We start from the raw sequence: 16,921 nt of genomic DNA on the forward strand, positions 1-16,921 counted from the left end.
TTGAGTTCCAAAAAAATCCCCAAAATAGGCATCTAAATAATCGCGCTGGCTTCTGCGAGCAATGCACCGTCAGGCCTGGCTGCTCAGCCTTTTTGGAAACCAGCCACTTTCTCTGTTCTTAAATTAGGACTTCGAAGCCTAATTTTAGGCACTTGATTTTGGAAATCTTGAATTGTGTTTTCTCGTTAAAGTGTTGTTGCCCAATCTTTGCCACTGCAGAGGTGACTCCTCTCTTCCTTCCTCCAAAAGTACAAACTATCCCTCCTCCAAAAACACAACCATCACACTGCTGTTTGCTTTTGTAAAAGTACTGGAACTGAAAACACTCAGCTGCTTGAGAACTGGAAGACAGCACCGATAATCAAAGCTGTCAACCATTGTCTGTCCATTTTCCAAACCTGCCCAGTTTCTCCTTTCTATTCTCAAAGCCTTAACTGCCCCTTGCATGTATTTCCTTTGCCTTTCAGCTTGCTGCCAACCCCAGATTCCCTTTTTTTGCCCTTCTTGAATACCCTTAGGTCCCAAGCATGCTTAATGTTAGCAATGAAAAGGAGTTTAGAATAAATCACAGTCCATATTGATCTGAAAGTGCAAGCACATTTATTTTATGGGAAACCAGCTGAAGCATGAGTGCTGTGGATTTTGCACTTTAATTTTGTAAAATGCAAGAAATAATTTCTAAACTTTATTTTACAACTGTATCTCTAGCAAAGCAATGCAGATTTTTGGCCCACCTTGCATTAGTGACAAATCCTCTAGCCTGCTGCTGACTCATTGGGACCCAGGATGTTGAGCTTTCGCACTCACTGGCAGGACCAGCGTAAGGAAGGTTTGAAATAAATTATTTGTATAAAACTCAGGAAAGCATAAAAAATGCAGGACAAAGGAGAGAATCTAGTCTCAGTTTAACCTACATGGTATTTCAAAATATTGAAAATGCAGGGGGTAAAGGAAGACTTTGGCCAGCTAACTAGGGAGATGATTTCATGCCATTACTTTCCTTGTTCTTCCACCCTCCCAAATCCTTCGTAGTGATTACCTTCATAAATAAACACAATTGTGGCAACTAAAGTATTTTACAGAACAAATACAAGAAAGGATGCTGCAAAATGGAATAACTGTGCTTAATACCCAATACCTCATTAAACTAGAATCTAATCATCTTCAGACAGGAGAGTTTAGACAAATTATAGATCTTCCTTGCAGTTTTAGTTACATTTTCAGCAGATCTAAACTAGCACAAATTAGGATCTGAGCATCCTAGGATTAGGACATTCAGGTGCATTTTATCCCCTTGCAGTCAACAGCTCTTGCTGCACCAGGGGATAACTTCAGCCAGAGGGAGAACATGTAGGATGATGGCCAAGGGGGAAGAACAAGTTGGAAGCAACCACACGAACACACCCATGGAAGTGCCATGAGTGCTGCCTCTCCATCCCAGAAGGACGCATTCAGCTAGAAATAGGGGTGTCTCATGCTGCAAAGCCCCCATTAGCAGCAGCAGACCTGACATCCCTCAGTGCTACAGGAAAATGCTTTTTGCAACAGCACGCATTTTCCTGGAATAAAATGTTCGAGGGGGTATCCTGTGCCCAGCCGCTATGCACATACCCCAGCACTGCGATACTGGAAACTTCCTCACCGCTGCCAGCTTATATATAGCATGATGCTGTTAAAAGTGCAGTTTGTAAAAGCATTTACAGAAATAAAATGAGGAGGAAGAAAAGGCAAAGCATGCAGGTTTATTCAACTGCTGTGTTTGTAATAGCACGCAACCAAAAAATGTGCAAGGGCACTGCACAGACAACTCCCACCTGGGGTTTTGTTTTGTTGTGGGTTTGTTTTTATTTTAAATGGTAAAGAAACAGAAGAGAGGATCTGTAGCAAACTAAGTTAGATGGAAATATGCAAGAGCTAGAAGTTGACTTGTTTGGAAGGAAAGCCAAAGCACAGCACTTGCTATATAGCTTTGCTCCAAAGCCCTCCTCCCCAGGCAGTACGCGAGTGTTTATTAACAGCTACTGTTTTAATCTGAAGCTCCCTCTTTTTCCAAAAGCTGTGCTGGTATTGCAATTGGAAAAATGTTGCTAGGTGTAGCTCACAATGGCAAATTAGCCACAGGAAGCCTGAGAAACTAAAGATAGATTGCTGAGAAGATGAAGGAGTCAAAAGTGAAGTCCAGAGGGCCATTAGGACTTCAGCTTTCATTTTGGGTCTCCTTTCTCTTATTCAAGTGCCATCTGCAAGGTGGTCTGAAAAACACTTTTCCCCTTTAAAAAAGGGACTCCTCTAATCTCCATTTGTGCACTTCACTCAAACCAACTTTTTACTTCCACAAGAGAAAAATAAAGGTATGGTTCCCAAAGCCTATTTTAATGAGTCTTCTTGGTCAAAAGGCTGCATTTTCTAATAACGGAGCTGACGAGACCACAGCCAACAGGTCCAAAGAACGGAGAAGCCCCATCTTGCATGACCATGACTAGCAGCAGAGTTCGAGTACTGTGTAGCTTCAAGTCAATAAATTTTGATTATCTTTTTTTAAATACTCACATCTCATAATTACATATTAAAATTTAAAAAGCAACAAGTAGCAATAAAAAGTTACAAGTGGGGCTGTCCTCCCACGTGAACCCTCATTTCCTCTAGCAGCAGCAGCACCGAGTCTAAGCACCGAGAGAGCATCCGCCACCAGCCTGTCCCTTCCTCCTGCCAAAACACAGCTGTGCTGAGGTCTAAACCCAGGGGACATCTCAAAAAACCTGAAAGTATAGGACAGGTCTATAGTTCTTGATTATCATCTTTGCCTTTATTAGCTTGACATATGAAAGCTTGCTATCTGAATCATAAAAGCACCCGCAATTCTCCTGCACGTGTGAGACACTGTACGAGGCAAGAAAAGGCTGTGTGCAGTTACCCAGTAAACAAGGTTTAGCTATAAAAAGGTTATCTGGGGTTCACATGCCGACTAGATACAGCGATCCAATAAAAAGCTGAGAAATTAGAGGAAGGCTATGAAAGCTGAGGGTGAAAGTAACGCTATACCATGCAAATCTGACTAGTTCAAGGATAACAGCGCACAAAACCTGGATTGAGATGCCCTGCTAAGATGAGTAGCTACAACCCCTGGGTTCAGACGGGTAAACGATGGCTTCTGGAGGATCACTCGAGTTTGGGAAATGGATCACACTGAAAAAGCAGACACACAGGCCACCCTTAGGCAAGTTACAGTATTTTAAGTATTTATTTATGTGCTTACTTTTATTTCCCGTGAGCATGGGGTAGTACCTGGAATGCTATGGGAGAAGTGAAATTCCCTGGTGGGCTATAACACACAAAAAAACCCCCAACCATCTAATACACTAAATTAGTTACATTCCTCAATAAAAGTGAATTTCTACACTTTTACCTAAAGGAAGAAAAGACACACACTGACGCTGTGAATGCACACCACAGCTTGCCTTGCTGCTGTTTCTTTGCACGGCCAGCCACTCTACAAGAAGTCAATCTTAAAACTTTTCTATTTTCCTGCTGTACACCCGTGAGACATGAGTTAACCCTGTACAGCTGCAGCTGCACCAATATTGGTGCCTTTGTTTTAAGATGCTAAACATCATGCCAGACAGTACAACCATACGCAGTGAACAGTAGTAATAAAAAAAAAAAGTCAGGCAAGTACAAATGACAGCTAGCTTTAAATAGCAGGAACAAAAGGAACAAAAATATTCCTTTTCCCACCGTTCTGAGAATTAAGAGAAAAGGAAAAAAAAAAATATTACTCCAGGTACAACTGTTATGCCACAGCATTGTACTGCTCTGTTAAACCCTCTGCCTCCTAAACAGTACAAAAATAATATGCTCATCATTCAGAAAAGCAACTGCCTTTGAAGATCTGATCTCCTTTCCAAAGGATAATGGAGTTAACACTATGTAAGGCAAGATTTTGACTTTGTTTTCTTCCTGCCCAGGACTGACAAGGAGTATTGAGAGTGAAGACAACTTGTCCTAGTAAAGGGGCAGAAGAAGAGAGACATCGAGATTTCTTGCCAATGCATCAGTTCCCCCATTTTCCTTTCTTGTTCAATGCTTAGCACATCTCTAAACAAAGTGTCACCAAAACCATGCAGCCAGCTGTTGGCATGTCTGTTACAGAAGCTCAGGGCTGAAAAGCCTGGTGGGTCCTGAGGAGCTGAACATCCTTACCTGCACCAGACCTGTGCCAAACCAACCACTGCCAAGAATCAGCAAGTTTCAGGGTACCAAATCATCACTGTAACAAGGGCCCCTGAAAACGATGACTGACTCGCAGAGTGATTAGAAAATAAAGCATCTCTACCTGTACATTTCCTTAGTTTGATGTTGGCAGCACTTTCCTAAATGTTACGTCATCAGAAGACCCTGCCCCAGGAAGCAAGCACTGCAGTTTCTTGTATTTTATTCTTCATTTTAAGAGGAGAAAGACCAACCAACCAATTAAAAGGAAATACTGTAATGGTAAAGCTTGGCGTGAGCTTACCACTGACTCTTTCTATGAACTTTAAATAGACTACTGGAGGGAAAAAAAAAAAAATCAAAACACACTGTCCACACATCTGGCAACTGCCAAGCTGTGTTCTACAAGCTCATAATATAAAAAATTCAGGTACCTGCAGAAGTCAGGCAGGGAATTCCAGCAAAATAAGTCTGTTTCCTCCAAAATTTAGCCACTCTTTTCTTTCAATAAGAAGCAACAAATTCCTGGTGCAGTGGAAACCCCACTGCCATTAAAATCTGTTTCAATGATGAACCCAGCTAGACTGAACCCCCAGCTCTAGTGCCAAGGTGCAGAAGGTTTTCCTACATTTGCTTCATACTTTCAAAAGTACCGGAGCAAAGGCTGGGTCAGTACTGTAATTTGCTGTAATAGATCTGCTTTAAACACAGGGACAAACCAACACCCACACAAGCAGCAGGCAAGAAGATTCCTCCACCACCCTGCAGCTATCCTGTGCTCCATAGGGCAGCAGTCCCCTGGAGAAGGGGGTACCAGGTACACCTCCTCTGCCTCACCGCTTGTGCAAAGTCTCCCTCAAACAATGCCTTCAGCAACTTACTTGTTCCTAAAGATAAGCAGCAACCTCCACACACACATTTTGCCTGCTCACGCCTGTGATGGTGCCAGCTCATGCCCACCTGTAACCCTCAGACTGACAGCCATCACATCACCTCATCCTTGCTCTAACTTCTCCATTCAGCCAGGTCCACAGCTATCAAACCATACCCAGGGTGTGTGGGGTGACCAGGAGCAACCAAGAACAGATTTGACACTGCTGCAAGGGGTGTCCCCACACCTGCCCAGGTGAAGGCAAACAGGGAAAAATTGAGGTAGCCCCAAAAAAACCCAACCAAGCAAGATCAGCTTTCAGCCGGGTCCATCCCATCACCTGATCTACTGCAGGAGAAGGCACATGGGGTGACCAAGAGGTCTTACCCAACTGAAGCGGCAAGAAGCCAAGACTGCAGCAAAAAGAAAGGTAAATAAAACAGATGGACAAAAAGAAAGATGCAGAATTTTTAAAGTAGAATTCTAAAATGCTATTAAGAGAAGGCCAAAATAAAATGCATTGCATACACATCATTTTACATATAGGAATGGTTCTAGTGAAAAGCGCAAGAATTGCAGAAAACAGAAAACGTGAAATAACAAAAGGTCATACAGGATATCTTAATGTCATGCAGAGCTAACTTATAGAGGGTTTTAAATATAATCGTAACAGCATGAACTGACAGATTATTGCAATGTAAAAAACAAACGACATCATCCTCCCCCCACCCGAAATGTTCATACTCCAAAGGTGATGGATTTTAAGATGCATTACTATGTTTCTGTCTTGAAAACTGCAGGACTGAGGATGGTCTCAAGACAGGTCAGATGTGGAAGTCTCAAGGGGAAGGGGGAGAACGTTAACCATCAAGGGACCCAACAGACAGAGACCAACGACAGATTTCTTCCAAGAAAAGGCAGCTTGAATGTTTGGTTCAAGCTAAACACAGCAGAAGTATTCCAACAGAAACAGAAGCAGTGAAAAGAAATACATGGAAAAAGACTGGAATAAAAAGCTAACCAGACAGTGAATATGACCTAAAACTCTTACTACACGCTGGTCAGCCAGCAGCTGAGGACCTTGAAGACAGAGGGGAAGTATCCCCTTCAATTCTCAGCCTTAAAGCACGTTAATAGGGTAAGAAACAATAACCCGCAAACTTACTAGTGATTTCAGATACACCTTGAGTGCAGTAGCCTAAGATTAAATTTCAATGGGAAGTTTGATTTTCTAATAAAACCAAACATTTTTTACTTGATGCCCAGACCTTAAAATTAAATTCATTATATAAGAAAAAACACATTGCTAGATAATTAGAAAGTGATTTACACATGGAAAATAAAACTTTCTCCTTTACTATGCTGCTTGCAGCAAAATGAAAACTTAACTTATGCTGTATTTTATAAGGGCTCATATTTTGCCAGGAGTGAAAGATAGGAAAGAATTACGTTGCATTTCGTCAGCAATACTTGTAAAGCAACTCTTTAAACTCTGGCCAAAAGACAAGCTCTTTAGTACAGTAAATAGTAGTAAGGTAAATCTCCGTGCACATCTAATATATGGATGGCAATATATTAAAAGCTGCTCAGCAGGCAAACCCAAACCTTTACATTCTGAGCGCACCTAATTCGTGTATGTTTTGTACAGACTGTGTAGGATACAGAATGATGCTTCAGGCAATGCAATTGCTTATTCATGCTGGCAGCTCTCTGAAAGTTTCCCCCTCCAGTATCTTACCACCACAGCTCTATTTTTGCTGCAAGCTAAAAGCAAAACATGCTTTCGTGCAAAAATCTCTTTCATGAACCAATTTTTCAAATATCAAAAGATAGTTCCAGGGGTTGGAAGTTATTCTTCCACAAAGTTTTTATCTCCCTGGAATACAAGTCCTCCACACAGATGTGTCATCTCTAAAATGAACAGCAGCAAAAGGACTCTTCATTTAAATAGATCTGTTATTCTGGACCAGGGAAGCTAAATGCTCAAGTTCACAGCTTCACACAGGAACTGGTCCGTGGTGGAGGAACAGAGGAAGGAAAAGAACCCCGGAAAACAAAAAACCAGATTTGGTTAACATTCTGCTCTCACTTAACAATGGACAGCTTAGGTGGGAATTCAGTAGGGGTCCCAGCAGAGCAATACTGCTGTAAGGAGGGATGTGTCAGAGCTGCCGATGGATGATAAGGGCTCCTTCATCAGTTCAGCCCAAAACCCAACCCTGCTCCTCCGTTCCACAAAATAACCTCCCAGGGCGTTGGGTGAATAAGCTTTTAAAAGGCAAAGCCTGAAAAATAGATACAGAGAGAAATATGAAAGTAAGAAAAGGAGCAGCAAGGAAAAATGAAGAGGGGAAAGGGCTGGAAAACCCCTTCACTTCATTGCTAAGTTCCTTCACATGTGCGACTGGCAATTCACTTGCAGCCCTTGCCGCTGCAGGTTCAGATACAGTCATCCCCTCCCATACATACAGCCATACATCTCTCCTTCAAGAGGCAACACAGCACTAAAGGATGCAAAGCACTCACCTCAAGACGATCATTTTTCATACATTGTAAACAGAGGTTAAAACCTGGCAACGTTCCCGTGTTCTCACAAAGGCCGTCCTTCAGGACTCAAATCTGTATTTTAACAGCTTCTTAAATTTATATTTTAAGACACAAAGTCAATCCCCACGAAGGCTGAGAAAACTGAACTGTGCTGTATGCAACTGACACCCATGTTGGTGCATCATTTGAGCCTGACGTGTTTCGTGAAACCAAGAAGTATTCAGTCTGCACAACTGGAAATTCACGATAGCTCTGCAATTGCTCAGCTAGGGTTTAGATTTGAGTATCTTATCCAAATGAGCTCTGTACTGAATTTACAAGGAATGAGACAATTAGATGGACTTCAAAAAAATGAGAGAAAAACCTTTGAAAACAACATTAGCGGTCACTTCCTGTACCTTAATGCACTCACTCAGCAGTGGTGATAGAATAAGAAATCAATATAAAGAAGTACCAAAGATTGTTATTTTTGCTCCGCGATGCATGGTCAGACCGGCAGCCTGCTTTTGCTTGCTTCAAAAGCAGATGACGATGGTTTTGAAAGGGCAGAAGAAAGTGTAGGGAAATTAGAGGTTCCGGGAACTTGTCAAGGAAAAGTGGAGGACCTGAGTATGGCCTCAAAGACCACCGGAGGTTTCAGAATTACTTGGGAACCTGATAGATGCTGCAAACCCAGAGGACAGAGATACAGACATTTAACTCTCACAGCAAGTGGTCCGACACTTGAGGCTCGAAAAACACCTCACGCCCATGCACAATTTATACCTATAAGTAAGAAGCAGCAGCAGCAGCTAATACATTACCAGGGCAGTGACCTACACTGAAACATCGTGGCCCTTCTGTGACTACCTGTATTTTTTATTCTTCCTGTATTTTTTATTATTCCCCATTTTTAACAGAACAGACAAGGCTTCTCCAACGCAGTACTCCTTACTGACTTGCTCAGTGCCGTCTCCATCTTTACGTAATGGGTCTGCCACCCTATATATTGCTGGCATTCCCTTGCACTTGAGTTTTCCTCTAGCCCTTACACTACATTTTAACCTCTTGCAGAAAGTGATGGGGACGCCCATCCAAAATTTCCCAGCCTGTGGTTGATTTTGGCAAGCACTGCCACCTCAGCTGTAGCCACAGCAAACGAGAGGCTGCAAAGGCGACCGTGGCACAGGCTGTGCCTTCTGCGGGGTGTAGAAGTCAGAATTCAGTAAAATACAAACAAACCTACTCAAATCTTTTGCAAGAGGCTTTTCTGCTTATGCTTGGTAAGGAGGCAGAGAAAAATCTGTAAGTAACCAGCTGAACTAGCTTATTTTCCCTCACTATATCACATTAAAAAAAAGAAAATTCTGAACTGCAATACAAGTGCAGATATTTTCCCCATTAATGAGCCTTCATGCATGCAGTAAGTCAAGCTTACAAGACTAATGTAAAGCTTAACACCACACCAAAAAGCCACTGTACACGAGTGAACTGAGGGACAAATATATGACACAAAGGACCATAATTTAGGGCAAATAGCTGACAGCTTGTACCAGTTCGAAGGGTCAGTGATCAGCTAAGAGTGACCTCTCAATGCCAGTACTGCAAAAGAGAAATGAACCTCTAAACCAGAATCAGACATCCACCGTAAGCATCTGCTACCCTGCAATCCACATGAGCACATACATAAAAATGCAAGCACAACTAACTATCATTGTGTCCTTCAAAGCCAAATCCAGATTCCTGTGCCTCTACCAACATTGTCCTGCAGCTACCACGTGAGGTCTTGCTCAAAAGCATGCGAGCAGCCACGTGAATGAACTGAACACGTACATGCTTTTCGGTAAGCACACATGCCACGCGCCCAAACTAGCATGCCATTTGAACTTCAGCACGCAAAAAGGTTTCTCAGGTTTCTTTTTCTAAAGGGCAGGGTGATGTTAAACATTGGGGAATGTCATCCTCCTAACTGGTTAAAGGTTTAATTATTGTTACTTAAGTCAAAGGTTCTCACTACTGTTTGGCTAGGAGATGATTCTCAAAATGCTGATTCAAAACATCAGCATTTTTAAAAGCCACCGGGGACCAGGAGATAATCCTTCAGGAAAAGGTTAACAGAAGCTTTCTGATTAAATTACGTGCATAGAAATAGCACATCTAAGGGGAAGCCTACAGAGGTTAAGGTGTAAAGGTCTACAGTTTCCCAAGTCTTCATCATCTCAAGTGAAACCAAACCTAAGGACACAGGACCAGCTCAAGGACTAGACCTCTATGTTCAGACCCCTACACTGACAATTGATAAAGTAGTGGCAAACGTACAAACAGATTTTTTTTGTTCGTTTCTAAGAGCTTCAAGACCTGATTTGAGCTTCAAGACCTCTACCTGAATAGGGATGCCATGGTTTTAACTCAGCGGAGGCAGAGGAGCTCCTCCACCAAACTGCAGTCTGCTCCAAACCCGCAACCCTACGGCATCTAAGGGAAGAAGGCATTTTCCTGTAACCAGCACTTGCTAGGGGCTCCTTAGCCAACAAGGGCACAGCAGAAACACCGCCTTAATCCAAAATGCTTCCCAGCAAGTTTGTAACAGCACCAAGTAATGGGAGGGAAAGAAAAAAAGAAAAGAAGAGCAAAACAGGCAGCAATGCAAATTTGCATGCTTATGAATTAATTAGCTAAACATATGGCCTAAAACTGTAAGATACTTTGAGGTGTATTCAGTTTAACAAGCTAAACCACACATTATTCTGCAAATTAATACTTGTTAGTTTTCGCCTAACACTGGTAACATCCTTAAGAACCATGACACTAACTGAAATATCCATCAGCACGCTTATGCCTTAAAAGCTGGAGTGTTACTCAAAATCAAGACTACGTTTTACAGCAGAGAGTCTGAATTTGTGCATAGGAAGAAAGCAATTACCCTCCAGTCACAGCAAAGACAGCCAGCAAGAGGAGAAACAGTTTTCTCAAGGTCACAGAGGGGCAGGGAGTGCTTCCAAGCGATAACGGAAGAGGAATAGTCACTTTGTTCAAATAGCTGACCCAGTGTCTCAAAGGGTAGGGTTGTGCAGGCATCAAAGAGCAGTGCAGAATTCGAAAATGCAGGAAAAAAAGGTTTATTACACGTTTGTTGTAGCTTTGCACAAGAAAGTTTTGTCTCCTGTAAATACTATAGTGCAACTCAGCGTATTTAGTTATTGCCCAAAGCATCTCACTTGGCAGGCAAATGTTCAGTATGAAGCTTTGACATAGTGGTCAATTAAATCCAGACAACTTTATTTAGCATAAAAACAAGTTCGTGGAAGGTTTTTATATTTCTACCTGCTCAGTATGCCATTGGTCATCAGCAAAGCTATCATTAATGAAGCACAACATCTACAGCTAATAATGCTTTAATAAGGATATGCAAAATACCCAGATGCAATGGGACACTAAGACCAACTCTTAATTTGCAGCACTGAGTTCAGCATAAGTAGCACAATTATTCTCGGAGAAGTGACAATTACACTTAGGAGCATGCATCTGTGAAATCTCTATACCTGGTAAGATAATTTATTAGACTGCCATTGCGCTTTCTAAATGCTTGACACTTTGTGTTTCACATGAGTCAACCATTTCATCAAGGAAATTAAATAATTCTCCAACGCATCGAACACAGCAGGAAAGCATTTACCGACCACATACTTTTGGACAAGTTTGCTCTTGTGCTTTTATTTACCCAGTAAGATATTGTGTCCTAAATGCCAAAACACAAAGAGAAACCAAGGCAATAAATGAGATTAATTTCATTAAACAGATCTAGGGAGAGCCACTGCGTACACAGTCCACAGCAACTCTACAAGTTATCTCCATAGTAAGATTGGAAGCAGCATTTATTTGATTTGTCAATCAAAAAATCAAGCCAGGTCACTGTTTGCAATACCTTTATCAAACAGAGATATAACTGCTGTTCTGTTGGACACAGGGAACAGGCTTCGGTGCCCTCAGGAGCCCAGATATAAACCACTGTTACCAATCAGCACTTAGGAACTTCAGGGATATCAGCCTAAGCAATGCCCTCTTAACCGTATTGTTGCAATACCAAATTTAAACAGCCTTAGGAAAGGCCATAGCAAAGCAATTTGAACTGGAAATATGTTTTTAAACAGACTAACTTCTATGTAATTCATTGATTAACCTTTTCATTTGTCCTTGTGTGTGATTTTTCATCTAAGGGGAAAGATGTTTCCAAAGCTAGCGTGCATAAACCGTTCGGATTGCAGAAATCTTCTGTATTTTTAACACATTTAAGAATCACAAAACAAATTAGTGACTATATTGCATATGACAAAACACCTACAGATCACAAGGATTCTTGTCGGGTTTGTGAAGTGTTTGGATGAACACAGAGAAGAGTGCTCTGACTGGCATGCAGTAAGCATCAATTTCTTAAGTCTATTATTATAGTCAAACAGCTTTCAATAGCATATGTCACGTCCTGGAAGAACGTCACTTGCACATTGTAAAAACAGGAAAACAGAAGAATTGCCGCAAAGAGCTGAGGCCAACAGCCCCAAAAGTATTCCTATGTTTAAACAGTTTTATAGATCTCACCCCTATACGACTAATTTCAGACACAGCAATGAAAGAAGGTAATGAAAGAGGATTGAGATTAAGAGAACAAAATGAGCAAGTCGTTCAGTTATGCAAGGGAGGTTATAGCAAACAGCACCATCACCTATACATGCCTTCATGACCTATATGAAGAGCTGCCAAATCTAAGTGGAGCTTTAGTAGCTTTGAAGAGGCAACAGAGTTTGCTTGTGACCCATCTCAAGACAGCATGCCACTCATGGGAGTAAAAAAACTGCCAAGAAATAATAGGTAGAGGTATTTTTGGCTGTGCTCCTCACAAGTGGAAGAGCATCCCTGCCTCTGCTCAGAGAACAATGTCTGGAATAAAAAAACCCCATGTCACCAAGAGGCCATTTGCTCCAAAAGGCTTTCCCAGTCCGAAGGAGCCTTTCCAGCACAACCCATCCCAGGAGACAACTCTGCGCACAGCATGGGAGCTCTGGCTTCTTGCCACCGTGGCAGAAACCCCCCGGCAGGCAGCAAGCAGAGTGCTGCCTGAGACATCTCCTGTGCCAGCGGCAAGGTGACACCCAAAATGACACCGAGCTCACCCTCCCACCCGATCCCTGCCCTGCACCACCACACCGCTCCTGCCCTGCCTGTTGGGCAGCAGCAGGCAGGAGCAAGGATGAACGCTCATCGGTGACATCCTTTTAATGCTAGCTCCAAGAGGGACAGAGGGGACGACAGGACACAGAGGCACGATGCTGTTTTAACATGGGGCCATATGCAATTGCCGTTTCTCTCCAAGATTTGTCTCAGATGGGACGCAGACTGGGTTAACTGGGAGACTCGCTTCATCCGCCTCAGAGCAAGGACTGCTGAGACCACTAGAAGACAGGCAGAAGACGAGTATTTTAACCTTGTAAGCACCACCACCTTGCTCTGTACGGGTGGGGTTTTTTCCTGAGCTCAGCAGAAACAGAAGCTTTTGGTGTTACAATGTTTGCTGCCCAAAAAAAGAGGAAGGTAACGGAATGAGGTCAGCTCAGTACTTGAGAGCTGATAATTTAACCAATTATCAACTGAATATCACTTACAAGGAATAAGCTTTGGATCGCTCTCAGCACCGGGCTTTCCACCTGCGGCTGCCAGACTTGAGCACCAGGTCAGCCTGAAATCCTAAAATAATGTCAGTTCCACCATCATTCCAAAAATCTGAATCTTCAAACATATTTCCAAAAATCTGCTCCTAGCAAGTCACAAAAGAACAAGTAATTAAAGGTGTTGCCCAGAGGCCCGACGGATTTAGAGTATTATTTCCAATTTACATTTTTTTTGTTCCATTAATCGTATATTCTCTAAGTTAATTCCTCCTGGAAACAACACAAAATGAAGGTCAGCAGAGAAAGAAGAGATTAGACTAGAAAATTCAAAATATTTTATTTCAACTCTGGCTGTACTACAGGAAAGGAATGCAACAAGAGGAATTCTTGCTGAGAAATGTAAAGACAACATCAACTTTCTAAAAATACTGCAATAAGTATACCCAGAGACTGGTCGGACAGCACATAAACTAAGTATCCTTAATGATGCTCTATTTACGTACCAAATATGCATGAGTTTTAGTCAAAGACACTTCATTTGATCAGCTGCTGGTATGTAAAAGATACTAAACCATACAAAGTGCAATTGCTTTTTAAAAAGCACAGTGAGGCAACCAGACCAACAGCCAGACTTCCCCAGCTTGCAAGACAAAGCTCCATGGCATAGTAATTTCACTGCTGCTCTCTCTGGTTGCATTTGAATACTAAAATACAGGAGACTTAACTTAGATCACTTACAATAAATTCACTCAGCTTCTTATGGATAAAAAACACAAAGAAGTCCATAGGGGCTTCCAGCATGCATTACATATATAATGTGTACCTTGTAAGAAATTCAGTAAAATCCAGCAAAATTCTGGCATGTCTTTTAGTGTCCTTGACCCATGTCAGCTGGCAACAGCGTCTTCCAAGGGCGAACCCACTCTTAACTTCAGCAAACTCAGCACAGTGGTCCCTTTCATCTGCTCTTCAGTTCATGTAAAGCTGGAAATGGATCTCTACCCAGCTGACCTCAGCCATCTCCAGGCACCACAAGTTTTCAAGGGAAATCCTCACTCTGTGCGTGCAAAAACAGCTCCCCCAGGCAGAGTACATGCCTTGGCTACACTCTGCTCTGAAAACAGATTATGCCTAGTGCACCCCAAATATACGACTACTTTTATAAGAAACTCCAGCTTTTGTTGTTAAACAGCTTCAGATGATCACGCGTGCTCACAGGCTTAATCTCCCTGATGCAGCTTCAACTTGTGTTAGCAGGGGTGAGGATACACCAGTATTTATCTCTAGCTATGGCGTTTTCTAACAGCAGAGAAAAATATCAGTCTGCGACTGCACCAAAGGAATGAGGAGGGCTTAGAGTGAAATATTAGTATTATATCGCAAAACTCTTCAGCGTTATTCACAAGTTCATATTAAAACCAGATAAACCTCCTCCCTCTACGCTAGCAGCTTAATACTGATGCAGCAACACTGTTAGCCTGCATCTGCAAAACTTCACAGCTGCAAAACCCTCCATCCAGCGGGGGCCACCAGTGATAACTTAAGCCGACTGCTTACAGCAGGCCCGCAGCTGCCAGGTCCTGGGGGAGAGCTGCTCTCACAGAGATAACCTCACCCTGGAAGCAACCTGGCCCAAAACACTGGCGAAAGGCTATGCGGCTGCCGGAGATGCCTGCACGCTTGCACTCCTCTGGTTTCAGCTGCAGGGTGTGTTTCCATTTGCCAAAGTGGCTTTCAGAGACTTCCTGATCGGAAGCATCCTAACTGCAGCCGTGCCCCTGCCTTGTTTTCCTTCACCATCGCTAGCAGCCGGCTGAGCTATCTGCTTGCGTTTTTCGTCGCAGTCCCAAATCCCACAGCACCGGAGATCACCCAAAGCACTGAGAATACAAATTAGCCGTACGGGGGGCAATGCCGTTCAACCGTGGCTGGGACACCGAGCAGGCAGTACACCCAGCTGCCGGAGGAAGAAACACCTCTTGTCATCTGCCAAGAGCCCTTCTTGCTGAGCAAGCCAAGGTGTTACTATTCCTGCCCAGGTCTGCAGAACTGGCCTTTTGTCTGCAGATTCGGAGCATGGATCGGTGCCGGAAAGCTCTCCAGAGTCAGCTCCTCGGCTGCTGCGTCTCTGGGAAGTGTGGGGGGGGGCGGGCGATGAGAGCAGAAAAGCAGCCAGCGCAGGCAGGAAGGAGAAAACACTTAAATTGCCCAAGACAATACTCCACATAACGCCAAGTGTTGCCAGCTTCTAATGCTGCTGATGCCCAAGGGTTTCCAGGAGATGGAAGAAATAAAACCAAGTCATAAAGTTTTTAAGAAAGTCCCTGCAATACACATCTGACACACTGACACAATTCTATCGCATATGCCCTTTTCTAGTGATTTCCTAATGATGTACTCTTTAAACATCCAGATTTTTAAACGGGCAGGCACCTTTCAGAAGCACTGCACATCTCCATGGCGCTGGTTCAGTGTGGCGCGTGCCCCGTCCCACACGCAAACCCGGGAATTACCGTACCAGCGGCTCCATTGCTAAACCAGTAACGCGGTCAGAGGCGATGAGCAAGACTATGGGCTCGGGGAAGAAGGAAAAGCAGCAGCACTCTTCCCTTCGAGCCTGACGACCTTCCGCTGACACCGGCCCGTCTCTTTGAGGCGGTTCACACCCGGCATCTCCCCGGGCACGCAGCGCGCTCATCGAGCTCGCGTGATGCACACGCACACCGCGGGGCTGAAAACGGGTCAGGGGGTTTTGTCTGGAGCCGGAGCGGCGCTCAGCCCTCCCCGAGCTCCCCGGAGAGGCAGCGTAGGACCGAGGGCCGTCTCCTCGCCCTTAAACGCAGCCGGGGGGGTGGGGTGGTGGTGTTCCCCCTTCCTGCCCGTATTATTTCTCCCGGCTCTGTGCCCCGCCACGGCGGAAGGCGCCACCGCCGCCTCCCGAGGATGCAGTAGCCATGGCAATGCGAGATTGCATCATGCTCCTGACTAACTGCACTGGTGAAAGACGCTCCCGGCGAAAACCCCGTCCCTTCCGCCGCCCCGTCCCCTCCCTCCCCCGGCCCGCCCGCCCGCCGCTGCCGACCGCGGCCCCGCCGCTCGCCGCCGGCCGCCGAGCCCGCCATCCGCCCCGCGCCCCGCCGCTGCAGCCGCACTTGTTGCGCGCCCCGCGGAGCGGCGCCCCCCGCGCCCCCCATCCGGTACCGGTACCCTCCCCCCTCCCCGTTCTCCTCCTCCTCCTCCGCGCCCGGGAGGCCGCGCCGCATCCCGCCGCCGAGCGGGGAGCCCCAGCGCTGCCTTCCCGCCCGGGGGACGCGGCCCTACCTGGCGGCGGCGGCGGCGCTGGGGGCGGCGGGCGGGCGGGCGTGAGGGCACCGGCCGGCTCTGTCACGCTGCGGCGCCGCGAGGGCGGGGCCGGGGGCGGGCGCGGGGCGGGGGGCCCCGCCCCCCAGCCGGCCGTGGGCTGACTGTGACGTAAGAGTGGTGCGGGGGGTAACGGGCGACGGAGGGAGGGGGGTGCTATGACGTCACGCCCGCCGAGGGCCAATCCGGCGGCCGCGGAAGGTTCGGGAGCGGGGTGGGGGAACTGAGGTGGGTGCACGGGGGACTCAGGCTCGCCTGGAGCCCGGCGGCTGCGGGAGGAGGCCCTGAGCCC

General features: G+C 45.1%; 1 protein-coding gene across 3 annotated transcripts in view; it reads right to left on the reverse strand.

Moving 5' to 3' along the window:
- Nucleotides 1-16,676, reverse strand: part of ELOVL5 (ELOVL fatty acid elongase 5) — a 39,326-nt gene extending 22,650 nt beyond the window's left edge. Inside the window, exon 1 of one of the 3 annotated variants that reach the window (XM_054820293.1) lies at nucleotides 16,591-16,676. Coding sequence is in view for 1 of the 3 variants with exons in the window: in XM_054820292.1 (XP_054676267.1) it covers nucleotides 14,093-14,132 (40 nt within the window). In the remaining 2 variants the exon portion in view is untranslated. Of the gene's footprint in view, nucleotides 1-14,092; nucleotides 14,284-15,787; nucleotides 15,811-16,590 lie in introns of those variants that run through there. The other 2 variants (XM_054820294.1, XM_054820292.1) reach the window with 2 other exon arrangements.
- Between the last annotated feature and the right edge of the window lie 245 nt (nucleotides 16,677-16,921).

This window comes from Grus americana, chromosome 3 (assembly GCF_028858705.1).
Source record: "Grus americana isolate bGruAme1 chromosome 3, bGruAme1.mat, whole genome shotgun sequence".
Classification (NCBI taxonomy): Eukaryota; Metazoa; Chordata; class Aves; order Gruiformes; family Gruidae; genus Grus; species Grus americana.